The 13,720-nt window shown below is 36.6% G+C and overlaps 1 protein-coding gene across 5 annotated transcripts in view; it reads right to left on the reverse strand.

Annotated features, from left to right (window-relative positions):
• The window catches only part of EML5 (EMAP like 5), a 185,567-nt gene that overhangs the window by 36,201 nt on the left and 135,646 nt on the right, over positions 1-13,720 (reverse strand). For all 5 annotated transcript variants that reach the window (XM_042944025.1, XM_042944024.1, XM_042944023.1 and 2 more), the window contains 4 exons: positions 7,497-7,585; positions 6,262-6,438; positions 3,522-3,723; positions 2,718-2,844 (listed from right to left, as the gene is read on the reverse strand). In XM_042944025.1, the coding sequence (XP_042799959.1) occupies positions 2,718-2,844; positions 3,522-3,723; positions 6,262-6,438; positions 7,497-7,585 (595 nt within the window). The remainder of the gene's footprint in view (positions 1-2,717; positions 2,845-3,521; positions 3,724-6,261; positions 6,439-7,496; positions 7,586-13,720) is intronic.

The raw sequence follows: 13,720 nt of genomic DNA on the forward strand, positions 1-13,720 counted from the left end.
GACAGTCAAAATCAAGAGTCAGATGCTTGACCCACTGAGCCACCAGGCACCCATCAAGCATTTTTCATGAGCAGTAAAATCCTTACATCTGTCAGAACTTGGGTCACTTTATTAATAAAGGAGAAATTTTAAGTGTTTTACCATGAACGATGGGCTACATCATTAAAATTAGGTCACATTTTCTAATATACCTAATTTATCTGATAAATGATAGTATTTTTACTAAAAATCAATATAATAAATAAAAAAGATTTATGGGAAGGTCTAGAGTTCCTTCCTCCTTATAGTACACTCTTTACTTTTCATTACCTGTAAAATATAATTTCAGAAATATTAAACACTGTACTGCACAAATCCTCATTAGGAACATCTACATTTGCACAATTCTATGTATTTCTCTAATTAATGGATTATACAGGCATTGTTCATTGCTTTGTGGATATTTAGTTTCAGGGAGTGTTTTAGTACTAACCAGGTATCTTCCTCAGGTGATTCTATATTTCATTCCCAGGGAGGGGTGGTGAAGACTTACTACCTAAATTCTTTATATACATTATTTTTCATTTTATAAAATACTCTAGGGGTGCCTGGGTGGCTCAGTCGGTTAAGCATCCAACTTCAGCTCAGGTCAGGATCTCACAGTCCAGTCTGTGGGTTTGAGCCCCGCATCAGGCTCTGTGCTGACAGCTCAGAGCCTAGAGCCTGCTTCAGATTCTGTCTCCCTCTCTTTCTGCCCCTCCCTTGCTCATGCTCTGTCTCTCTCTGTCTCAAAAGTAAATAAAAACATTAAAAAAATTTTTTTAAATACTTTATAAGTTAGTGATTTTTTAAAAAAATTTTAATGTTTATTTATTTTTGAGAGAGACAGAGCACGAGCGAGGGAGGTGCAGGGAGGGAGGGAGACACAGAATATGAAGCAGGTTCCAGGCTCCCAGCTGTCAGCACAGAGCTCCATCAGGGGTTCGAACACATGAACCATGAGATCATGACCTGAGCCAAAGTCGGACACTCAACCAACTCAGTCACCCAGAAGCCCCAAACCTATCTCTAATTTAATACTGTGCCTCTTTATATGTGATGACAAAATGGATACTCACCATGTTGTCCCCCATCCATAAGGGACGCCAATGCAATTATCTGAGAATTCATCAGCAAATGGGCACCTGGAAAAGCTGCTGTGGAGGCATGACTGAACACCTCCCAAGAACTTCCGCGGGAACTTTGCGGCTCGTCAGTTCAGAGATCTCTAGCTCCTCCCTCTCCATCAGTAACATGCCCCTCATCCTCCCATCCTTCTCCCTGAACATCAGCTGCAGTGCAAGCTCAAACCCTTCTGCCAATGCTTTCTGGTCATTTCTATCCAGCTGAGCCCCAGGGGCCTTCAGCACTACCCTCACTGACTAGACATTTACTCGAATTTTCTACAAATTCTGTCCAATGTGAGTGAACTCCCTTGTCATTTTAACTTCTCCCTCAAACATTCTTACCAACTTCTCATAACAGTTTTCCTCAACACAGTTTTCGACAGAAGACGACACTGCTGTTCCCACCTCCTACTCCTCCTTGGTTCCTCACTGCAGTTTCTGGATAATTTTTCCTTTATCATTTCTTAAAAACTTCACTTTTGAAATCCATGTCATTCGTTGATCCATATAACTCTTCACAGTTCTCCATATTCCCTAATGATTATTATGTTCACAGTCCCTCTCTTGACCTGTCCTCTAACTCAGAGACTTTATTAAAAAATTCTCTCTCCTCATAAAATTGCTGTGTGCACAGCCTTTATTTTTGGTTTGCTGCTTCCAGACAAAGACCAGTAATTCCCATTCTCTAATGGGACGCTACTTCCACTTGCCTTCTGGAAATTTTTTAATTTTTTTTTTTAACACTAAAAAATTTTTGTAATGTTTATTTTTGAGACAGAGACAGACAGAGCACAAGCCGGGGAGGGGCAGAGAGAGAGGGAGACACAGAATCTGAAGCAGGCTCCAGGCTCTGAGCTGTCAGCACAAACCGCGAGATCATGACTTGAGCTGAAGTCAGATGCTTATGCTTAATTGACTGAGCCACCCAGATACCCCAGAAAAAAATTTTTAAATAATGATTTTCTATGCTTGATTAAAGATGCATGGATAAAAACGCCTTTTCAAACTTTAATCCTACCTCTGCTCATGTGCTTCCTAAAACATACTTGGTATTGGATTCAATTTTTATTATCTCCTACAATCCCCTCACATATATTAATAGAAGTTAGCAAATAATATTCTTTTAATCATATAGACTTTATATATTCCCTACACTATTGGCAAGAGACAGTGACATCACTAAAAAGTATTTAAGAACAAATATATTTTCTAAGAGGTGCTGGGAGCTGTAAAATGCAAGAGTACCACTGTTAACTTAGTTTTTGCAAAAATTCAAACAGTAAATTCAATTTTTTACAAATTTTTTTAATGTTTATTTATTTTTGAGAGACAGAGAGAGACAGAGCGTGAGCAGAGGAGGGGCAGAGAGAGAGAGGGAGACCCAGAATCCGAAGCAGGCTCCAGGCTCTGAGCTGTCAGCAGAGCCTGACGCGGGACTTGAGCTCATGAGCCGTGAGATCATGACCTGAGCCAAAGTTGGAAGTTCAACCATTTGAGCCACCCAGGTGCCCCTAAATTCAATTTTCAAAACCAATATATTTTTCTTCATCTAGTTTTAAATTTGACTGTTACCTCTCATCAACTGAGGGTTCCTTCTGTTGCAAATGAGGCTTGACTCCAAACATTGGGCGAATATTTGTTGATAAGGCTCTAATGGTGTAACTGATTTCATTCTCTCTTGTAACATCACTGTCATAACCTGCCATCAAAACATAAGAATTATTCTCTAAGTTACAACTGAGGAGCTCTATTATGATCTTATACATTGGATTCAAGGATGTTCAACAGTATAAAATAAGTTAAATAAACTGTGTTATAGTCAAATTATGAAATAATATACAGCCAATAAAAATGATGTAGAATTTTTAATGATACGTGACAAATGTTTTTGAAATATTACTAAGAAATAATATTAGCCTACAAAACATAAATTCAACAGAATATCATTTTTGTTAAAAAACAGAATGCCTCAACATATTAACAAAAGTTACCTCTGAGTGGTCAAATTATGGATACTGTGTTTATTTTTTGTTGCAAAATGTATTTTCTAACTTTTCTATAATGAGCTGGTCTTATTTGTATATCAGGAAAAGACGAAAATCATTTGAAAATACTAAGTTCAATACTACAAAATTTACTTTAGTACTTACTTGAAGTAGCATTATCATACATTTGTAGATAAAGAATAGATTTAAGCCATCAATACATGCCAGCATGTTATTTTTGAGTCATACAATCAATTTTGGTGTTAAACAGATGACAAAGACTAAAACCACAATTATTCTAACATTGTTATTACTTGTTTAACCGCTGTAGTTTAATCCGTGGTGCTAAATTGTTTCTATGCTTTTGTTAAAATATTTAAAGATGACATACCCCCATCTTCTTCAGAATCTGTATCAGATTCTTCACTATCACAAGGTCTTTTTTCTCGATAGCCCTCCATTTCATTTGTCCAAACCATTAAAGACATATCTGCACCTCCTAAGGTAACCAACATGCTGTCATCATAGGTCCAGCGAACATTTGTGACATGTGTACTATGGGCCACATACCTCTTAAACTTTCCAAATTTTCCCTAAAGATGAAAACAAAAATGTTATTACTTGAAAATGGTCAGTTATAATTTTGAATTTATTTCTTAATATATGATTGGAAATTAATCATCACAAAGTCATCTTGTAAAAAAAAACAAACAGAAAATACTGAAATTCACTAGAATAAAAAATGACAATTTCCAAACCTGTTGACAACAGGATAAAACTAGTAGTCCCACACATTGTTAGTACTACGGGCACAACTGTTTTGAAAATCAACTTGGTATTGTGCATTAAAAGCATAAGAATGTCCTGACCTTTGACTCACCAATCCCCCCACTTCTAGGGGTCTATGCTAAGAAAATTCTACGTGTGCAAAAAATTTTTACCACAGTACCCACAGCAGTGAAAAAACTTAAATACCTTAAATGTTCAATAAAGTAATAGCTAACTACAGTAGATGTCTATGGAAAAGTACATATCTGTTCAAAAAAATGGCTCTGCAGACATATTATTGCTGGAAATAGACACAACAACTGAAAAGGATATAAATGCTTATGTACAGCATGGCCATATTAACAAAAAGTAATTATCAACCCTTTTGGAATATACTCATGTAAATATCTTTCATCTCAATTCATTAGTGTTTTTGTTTATAAACAGTACCCACAAAAATATATTTTTTATTTTAAAAATCAAGAAAAACAAAAGTAATAGACACTGACAACTTTTTAACGCTAACAAATTAAGTAAGTAAATTTCAGATCAATGTATTATAAGCAAGTTTTAGATGGACATCTTTTCAAAGGTATTAAAATAATAAATGTCTTAAAATATAGTGATAGCTAAAACAGTGAATTCTTTGGAAAAGACTCCTAATAAATGCTAGCTCAAATAGAAGAGGGGGATCTGTCACCGAAACACTGCAAGAAGATACTTTCTCTAAGATTTTGTGGTTCTTGTTATACAGAAGTGAAGCAGGAATCCATAGATGATTATCCTAGAACCTATTCTTAAGGCATCTATACCATCTAGAATGCTAGAAGTGAAGTTTCTGACCAATAAATGCCTTATTATATTAACATGAGCAGTTACTTAAGACCACCAATATCATAAGATTTCAGTGCCCTATTTCAAATTTATGTTTATGTTCATGCTGTTGCCAGGTTATAGTATATAAGTGATCCTTGAACAACATGGGTTTGAAGTGCATAGAGCCACTTATATGCAAATACTTTTCAATAAACACAGTACAGTCCTGTAAATGTTTTCTCTTCCTTATTATTTTTGTAATAACATTTTCTTTTCTCTGGCTTACTTTATTGTAAGAATATAGTATATAATACATATAACATACAAAATATGTGTTAATTGACTTTATGCTATCAGTAAGGCCTCAAGTCAACAGCAGGCGATTAGTAAAGATTTGGGGGAGTCAAAGGTTGTATGTGGATTTTTGACTGTATGGGGGTTGGCACCCCAACCCCCACGTTGTTCAAGGGCCAAATGTGTATCTGAATTAGTAACAATTAAGAATTAATGCATCTGGACTTGATATATGAATTTTATTTTTGTGCCAAGTGAAAGCCTAATGTTTGCCAGTAGTTTGAAAAAAGGAGAAAGCAATAAGAGAATTCAATCTTCACACAGCACTGGCATATAGCACTCCAAAGGTTCTGTACAATCTAGTTTTAGCAACATAACATCATTCATTACATTGAATCAGGTCTATTTTAATTTTATAGGTATTTTATAGTATTTTGTATCTAATAGTTAAAACATTTTGAACTTTAAAGCTATAAATATAGTTTGTATTTACTGTTAATGGTATATATTTAACCAAAAGAATACTAAAATTATTTAATATTACGGATAAAAGAAATGTTTCTTCTAAAAGGGATATTTATTTACTCGATATTGAGAAACACTGTACAATATAACTTAAGGCACGAAATCATAAATTATAATACTAATTCTAAGTAAAAGCTATACAAGTGCCTGGGTGGACTCAGTAGGTTAAGCATCCAACTCTTGATTTTGGCTCAGGCCATGATCCCAGGGTTTATGGGATCGAGCCCCAGGTCGGGCTCTGCACTGACAGCATAGAGCCTGCTTGGGGTTCTCTCTCTCTCTGCCCTTCCCCAACTCAAATGTGTGTGCACTCTCTTTCCCAAAATAAGTAAACATTTTTTTAAATAATTTTTTAAATGTTTATATTTATTTTTGAGACAGTGAGAGACACAGCATGAGCAGGGAGGGGCAGAGAGAGACGGAGACACAGAACCTGAAGCAGGCTCCAGGCTCTGAGCTGTCAGCATAGCACCCGACGCGGGGCTCAAACTCGTCAGCCATGGGATCATGACCTGAGCCGAAGTCTGATGCTCAACCGACTGAGCCACCCAGGCACCTCATAAGTAAACATTTTTTTTAAAGCTATAAATATGATGTCAAAAATAGGATTCTAAACTTTTCATATTACATATGTAATACTCATTACAACAATGAAATACTATGAAAGCACACGACCTTAACCATTTTTATAATTAAGATCATTATGGGAGTTAAAGAAAAACACATACTTTAGCAGGATATCTAAATAACTTCACAAATCCCAAATCATCCCCAGTAGCTAGGACCATTTTGTCACTGGTGAGGCAAGAGGCAGTTATATCTGTGACTTCTCCAATTACTGGCCAAATTCCCTCACAGCATAAACCAAGCACACTTGTCCATGATGCCCAACAAATTTTTTCTACCTAAAAAGGAAAAAAAGGCTGTAACTTTGTAATATCTAAACCTTAAAAATTAACAACAAAAATCTGAATGTTTCTTTATAATTACATATGTCACAAGTAAAATTAAAATTTTAATAAAAATAGTTAAATTATTAGTTTTCTTTTTTTTGTAGCTTCCCAAGGCCACTAGTCCCTGTAGAAAAATTTTAACATAACATTATTCAACATGTACTTATTATACACCTGTATGTTTTACATGCTGAGAATTCAGTGATAATAAGACAGTTTCTGCTCTTAGAATAATCAAGTAGTTTATACCTCATGTCTAAATTTCTAATACTTTAGAGGCATGTTTTCCAATTAATCATTACTGGAAATTAAGAACTTTACTGACAGACCTTCTCTTTATTAAGCCACTTTAATATTAAATGTGTTTAGCCTCTCTTCTTCAGCCTTGTCAAAAAATTATGCTAATACCATCAGTCACAAAACCAAACACAGGGTGCCTGGGTGGCTCAGTTGGTTTAGCATCTGGTCTTGGTTTCAGCTCAGGTCATGATATCACCATTCGTGGGATCAAGACTAGCTCCATGCTGACGGCACAAAGCCTGCTTGGGGTTCTCTCTCTCTCTCTGCCCCTCCACTACTCTCGCTGTCTCTCAAAATAAATAAATAAACTTAAAAAAAAAAAAAAGATCATTGAAGAAAAAAAGCCAAACACATTCTTTTCCTTTTTTCTTTTTCTTTAAGTTTGCCAAACATCTTAGGCATGTGGGTTCCAAAAGATTTGATAGACATGCAATACTCCCACCTAAGATAGCATGTCTATCTGCTTGCTTCTCTTTGAGAAAAGCAACTGAAGCACAGCTAGACATAAAAGTATTTATTCCTTTTCTTAATACAGCACCTCTTCTTCTACTCATCTAATAGTCTAGGCCAGTAAAATAAACTCACAGAAGGAACATCCGTGATTTGAATAATTTGAGAACAGGCTTCATATGTAAACAATAAAAGTCAGGCATCAGTTTTCTAACCACCTAGTCATATTCACAACATTGCAAACACTATTATTTTCCTACCTCCACACTGGGAATGGTTTGTTTTTTCCCTCTGGGAGCTTCAAAGAATAATTGTTCTTTAGCACCAGTGTTGACCTGTAAAAGCTTTCCTTAAAAATAAATAAATAAATAAATAAATAAATAAACAAACAAACAAATATACATACATAAAATATAAATATATATATGTAGTCAGGATGTTTAACTTTTTAAAATATTTTCTTTCATGGTTTATTATGACATTTAAATTGTTTTATAATCATATACGTAAAACTGCATAGAATTAATCCTATTTAAAAGCATTCAGTGAACATTACCACCTTTCTCTCATTAAGTTCCTTTTTTTAAAAAAATTCCAGTGTAATTAACATACCCTGTTACAGCAGTTTCAGGTGTACAATACAGGGACTCAATAGTTCCATATATTACTCATTGCTCATCATGAGAAGTATACTGTTAATCCCCTTCACTAACCCATTCCCCCACCCACCTCCCCTCAGTTTGTTCTCCATAGTTAAGAGTCTGTTTTTTGGTCTCTTTTTTTCCCCTTTGTTCATTTGTTTTGTTGTTTAAATTCCACATATAAGTGAAATCGTAGGATATTTGTCTTTCTCTGACGATACCACTTAGGATTACACACTCTAGATCCGTTCATGTTGTGGCAAATGGAAAGCTTTCACTCTGTTTTATGGCTAATATTCCATTGTATATATACCACATCTTCTTTATCACCTATTGATGGACACTTGGGCTGCTCCCATAATTTGGGTATTAAAAATAATGCTGCAATAACCACAGGAGTGCACATATCTTTTTGAATTATTGTTTTCATATTCTTTGGGTAAATACTCAGTAGTGGAATTACTGGATCATATGGTAATTCTGTTTTTAATTTTTTGAGGAACTTCCATAGTGTTTTCCACAGTGGCTGCACCAGTTTGCATTCCCACCAACAGTGCATGAGGGTTAGTTTTTCTCCACATCCTCGCCAACACTTGTTGTTTCTTGTGTTTTTGATTTTAGTCATTCTGACAGGTGTGACATGATATCTCATTGTGGTTTTGATTTGCAGTTCCCTATGATGAGTGATACTGAGCATCTTTTCATGTGTCTGTTGACCCCTTGTATTTCTTCTTTGGAGAAATGTCTGTTCATGTCTTCTGTGCATTTTTAAAAAGTCTTATTAATGTTATTTATTTTTGAGAGAGAGCATGTGAAAGTGGGGGAGGTGCAGAGAGAGAGGGAGACAGAGGATCCAAAGCAGACCCTGCACTGAAAAAAGACAGCCCTATGTGGGGCTTGAACTTACAAACTATGAAATCATGACCTGAGCCAAAGTCAGATGCTTAACTGACTGAGACACCCAGGCGCCCCTGTCTTTTGACCATTTTTAATAGATTATTTTTTTGGTGTTGAGATGTGTATTTTTTTTTATTATTTTTTTTTAACGTTTATTTATTATTGAGAGACAGAGACAGAGACAGAGCGTGAGCAGGGAGGGGCAGAGAGAGAGGGAGACACAGAATCTGAAGCAGGCTCCAGGCTCCGAGCTGTCAGCACAGAGCACAATGCGGGGCTCGAACTCACAAACTGAGAGATCACGACCTCAGCCAAAGTCAGACACTTAACCAACTGAGCCACCCAAACACCTTGAGGTGTGTATTCTTTGTATTTTTTTAATACTAGCCCTTTATCAGATATATCATTTGTAAATATCTTCTCCTATTCAATAGGGAGTCTTTTAGTTTTGTTGGTTGTTTCCTTTGCTGCGCAGAACCTTTTTATTTTGAAGCTGTCCCAATAGTCTATTTTTGATTTTGTTTCCCTTGCCTCAGGAGGCCTATCTAGAAAAATGTTGTTATGGCCAATGTCAGAGAAATTACTGCCTGTGCTCTCTTGTAGGATTTTTAGTTTCAGGTTTCACATTTAGATCCTTAATCCACTTTATTTTTGTGTATGGTTATAAGAAAACGGTCCAGTTTCATTCTTCTGCATGTAGCTGTCCAGTTTTCCCAACACCATTTGTTCAAGAGACTGTCTTTTTCCCATTGCATATTCTTGCCTCTTTTGTTGAAGATTAATTGGCCATATAATCACGAGTTTATTCTGAGCTCTTTATCCTATTCCATTGATCCATGTGTCTGTTTTTGTTCTAGAACCATACTGGTTTGATTACTACAGCTTTGTAGTATATCTTGAAATCTGGGATTGTGATACCTCCAGCTTTGTTCTTTTTCAAGACTGCTTTGGCTACTTGGGGTCCTTTGTGGTTCCATACAAATTTTACTATTATTTGGTTCTAGGTTAGCGAAAATGCTGTTGGTATTGCGATAGGAATTGTGTTGAATCTGTAGACTACTTAGGGTAGTATGGACATTTTAACAGTATGTGTTCTTCCAATCTGTGAGTATGGAATATCTTTCCATGTGTTTGTGTCACCCTAAATTTTTTTTCTTTCATACTTATTTATATTGAGAGAGAGAGAGAGAGAGAGTGCGTGAGCATGGGGGAGGGACAGAGAGAGAGAAAGAGAATCCCAAGCAGGCTCCATGCTATCAGCACAGAGCCTGACACAGGGCTCGATTCCATGAACCATGGAGACCATGATCTGAGCCAAAATCAAGAGTCAGATGTTTAACTGACTGAGCTACCCAGATGCCCCCTTAATTTCTTTCATCATTATAGTTTTCAGAGTACAGGTCTTTCACCTGCTTGGTTAAATTTATATCTAGGTATTTTTTTTAAGATTTTATTTTTAAGTAATTTCTACACCCAACATTGGGCTCAAACTTACAACCCTGAGATCAAGAGTCACATGCTCTAACGACTGAGTCAGCCAGGCATCCTGGTATTTTATCATTTTGGGGTGCAGTTGCAAATGGGATTATTTTCTTAATTTCTCCTTCTGCTCCTTCATTATTAGTGTATAGAAATGCAACAGATTTCTGTATATTGATTTTGTATCCTATGGCCTTGCTGAATTCATTTATCAGTTCTAGCAGTTTTTTGGTGGACTTTTAGGGTTTTCCATATATAGTATCATGTCATCTGCAAAGAGTGAAAGTTTTACTTTTTCCTTACCAGTTTGGGTGTCTTTTATTTCTTTTTCTTGTCTCACTGCTGTGGCTAGGACTTACAAGTCCTATGTCGAATAAAAGTGGTAAGAATGGACATCCTGGTCTTGTTCCTGACCTTATGGGGAAAACTCTCAATTTTTCACCATTAATTATGATGTTAGCTGTGGGGTTTTCATATATAGCCTTTATTATGTTGAGGTATATCCCCTCCAAACCTTTGGTGAAAGTTTTTATTATGAATGGATGTTGGGGGCACAGAACCTGCTTGGGATTCTCTCTCTTCCTGCCCCTCCCCCATGCTCATGCTGTCTCTCTCAAAATAAATAAACTTAAAAAAATATATTGTTGGATTTGGTTTGCTAATATTTTGTTGAGTATTATCGCATCTATATTCATCAGAGATATTGGCCTGCAGTTCTCTTTTTTTGTGGTATCTTTATCTGGTTTTGGTATCAAGGTAATGCTGGCCTCATAAAACAAATTTGGAAGCTTTCTTTCCTCTTCTATTTTTTAGAAAAGTTTGAGAAAAATAGATACTAACTCTTCTTTAAGTGTTTGGTAGAATTCGCCTGTGAAGCCATCTGATCCTAAACTGTTGTTTGTTGAGAATTTTTGGATAAGCGGTTCCATTTCATTGCTGGTAATCAGTCTATCCAAATATTTTTCTTTTCAATATCTGAAGTTTATTGTCAAATTGGTTTCCATACAACACCCAGTGCTCATCCCAAAAGGTGCCCTCCTCAATACCCATCACCCACCCTACCCTCCCTCCCACCCCCCCATCAACCTTCAGTTTGTTCTCAGTTTTTAAGAGTCTCTTATGCTTTGGCTCTCTCCCAATCTAACCTCTTTTTTTTTTTTTTTTCCCCTTCCCCTCCCCCATGGGTTTCTGTTAAGTTTCTCAGGATCCACATAAGAGTGAAACCATATGGTATCTGTCTTTCTCTGCATGGCTTATTTCACTTAGCATCACACTCTCCAGTTCCATCCATGGTGCTACAAAGGGCCATATTTCATGCTTTCTCATTGCCACGTAGTACTCCATTGTGTATATACACCACAATTTCTTTATCCATTCATCAGTTGATGGACATTTAGGCTCTTTCCATAATTTGGCTATTGTTGAGAGTGCTGCCATAAACATTGGGGTACAAGTGCCCCTATGCATCAGTACTCCTGTATCCCTTGGGTAAATTCCTAGCAGTGCTATTGCTGGGTCATAGGGTAGGTCTATTTTTAATTTTTTGAGGAACCTCCACACTGTTTTCCAGAGTGGCTGCACCAATTTGCATTCCCACCAACAGTGCAAGAGGGTTCCCGTTTCTCCACATCCTCGCCAGCACCTATAGTCTCCTGATTTGTTCATTTTGGCCACTCTGACTGGCGTGAGGTGATATCTGAGTGTGGTTTTGATTTGTATTTCCCTGATGAGGAGCAACGTTGAGCATCTTTTCATGTGCCTGTTGGCCATCCGGATGTCTTCTTTAGAGAAGTGTCTATTCATGTTTTCTGCCCAATTCTTCACTGGATTATTTGTTTTTTGGGTGTGGAGTTTGGTGAGCTCTTTATAGATTTTGGATACTAGCCCTTTGTCCGATATGTCATTTGCAAATATCTTTTCCCATTCCATTGGTTGCCTTTCAGTTTTGTTGGTTGTTTCCTTTGCTGTGCAGAAGCTTTTTATCTTCATAAGGTCCCAGTAGTTCATTTTTGCTTTTAATTCCCTTGCCTTTGGGGATGTGTCAAGTAAGAAATTGCTACGGCTGAGGTCAGAGAGGTCTTTTCCTGCTTTCTCCTCTAGGGTTTTGATGGTTTCCTGTCTCACATTCAGGTCCTTTATCCATTTTGAGTTTATTTTTGTGAATGGTGTGAGAAAGTGGTCTAGTTTCAACCTTCTGCATGTTGCTGTCCAGTTCTCCCAGCACCATTTGTTAAAGAGACTGTCTTTTTTCCATTGGATGTTCTTTCCTGCTTTGTCAAAGATTAGTTGGCCATACGTTTGTGGGTCTAGTTCTGGGGTTTCTATTCTATTCCATTGGTCTATATGTCTGTTTTTGTGCCAATACCATGCTGTCTTGATGATTACAGCTTTGTAGTAGAGGCTAAAGTCTGGGATTGTGATGCCTCCTGCTTTGGTCTTCTTCAAAATTACTTTGGCTATTCAGGGCCTTTTGTGGTTCCATATGAATTTTAGAGGATTGCTTGTTCTAGTTTCGAGAAGAATGCTGCTGCAATTTTGACTGGCATTGCATCGAATGTGTAGATAGCTTTGGGTAGTATTGACATTTTAACAATGTTTATTCTTCCAAACCATGAGCACGGAATGTTTTTCCATTTCTTTATATCTTCTTCAATTTCCTTCATAAGCTTTCTATAGTTTTCAGCATACAGATCTTTTACATCTTTGGTTAAGATTTATCCCTAGGTATTTTATGCTTCTTGGTGCAATTGTGAATGGGATCAATTTCTTTGTCTTTCTGTTCCTTCATTATTAGTGTATAAGAATGCAACTGATTTCTGTACGTTGATTTTGTATCCTGCAACTTTGCTAAATTCATGTATCAGTTCTAGCAGACTTTTGGTGGAGTCTATCGGATTTTCCATGTATAATATCATGTCATCTGCAAAAAGGGAAAGCTTGACTTCATCTTTGCCAATTGTGATGCCTTTGATTTCCTTTTGTTGTTGGATTGCTGATGCTAGAACTTCCAACACTATGTTAAACAACAGCGGTGAGAGTGGACATCCCTGTCGTGTTCCTGATCTCAGGGGAAAAGCTCTCAGTTTTTCCCCGTTGAGGATGATGTTAGCTGTAGGCTTTTTCATAAATGGCTTTTATGATCTTTAGGTATGTTCCTTTATCCCGACTTTCTCGAGGGTTTTTACTAAGAAACGTTGCTGAATTTTATCAAAGGCCTTTTCTGCATTGATTGACAGGATCATATGGTTCTTATCTTTTCTTTTATTAATGTGATGTATCACATTGATTGATTTGCAAATGTTGAACCAGCCCTGCATCCCAGGAATGAATCCCACTTGATCATGGTGAATATTTCTTTTTATATGCTGTTGAATTCAGTTTGCTAGTATCTTATTGAGAATTTTTGCATCCATATTCATCAGGGATATTGGTCTGTAGTTCTCTTTTTTTACTGGGTCTCTGGCTGG

Source organism: Panthera leo, chromosome B3, assembly GCF_018350215.1.
Source record: "Panthera leo isolate Ple1 chromosome B3, P.leo_Ple1_pat1.1, whole genome shotgun sequence".
Taxonomy (NCBI): Eukaryota; Metazoa; Chordata; class Mammalia; order Carnivora; family Felidae; genus Panthera; species Panthera leo.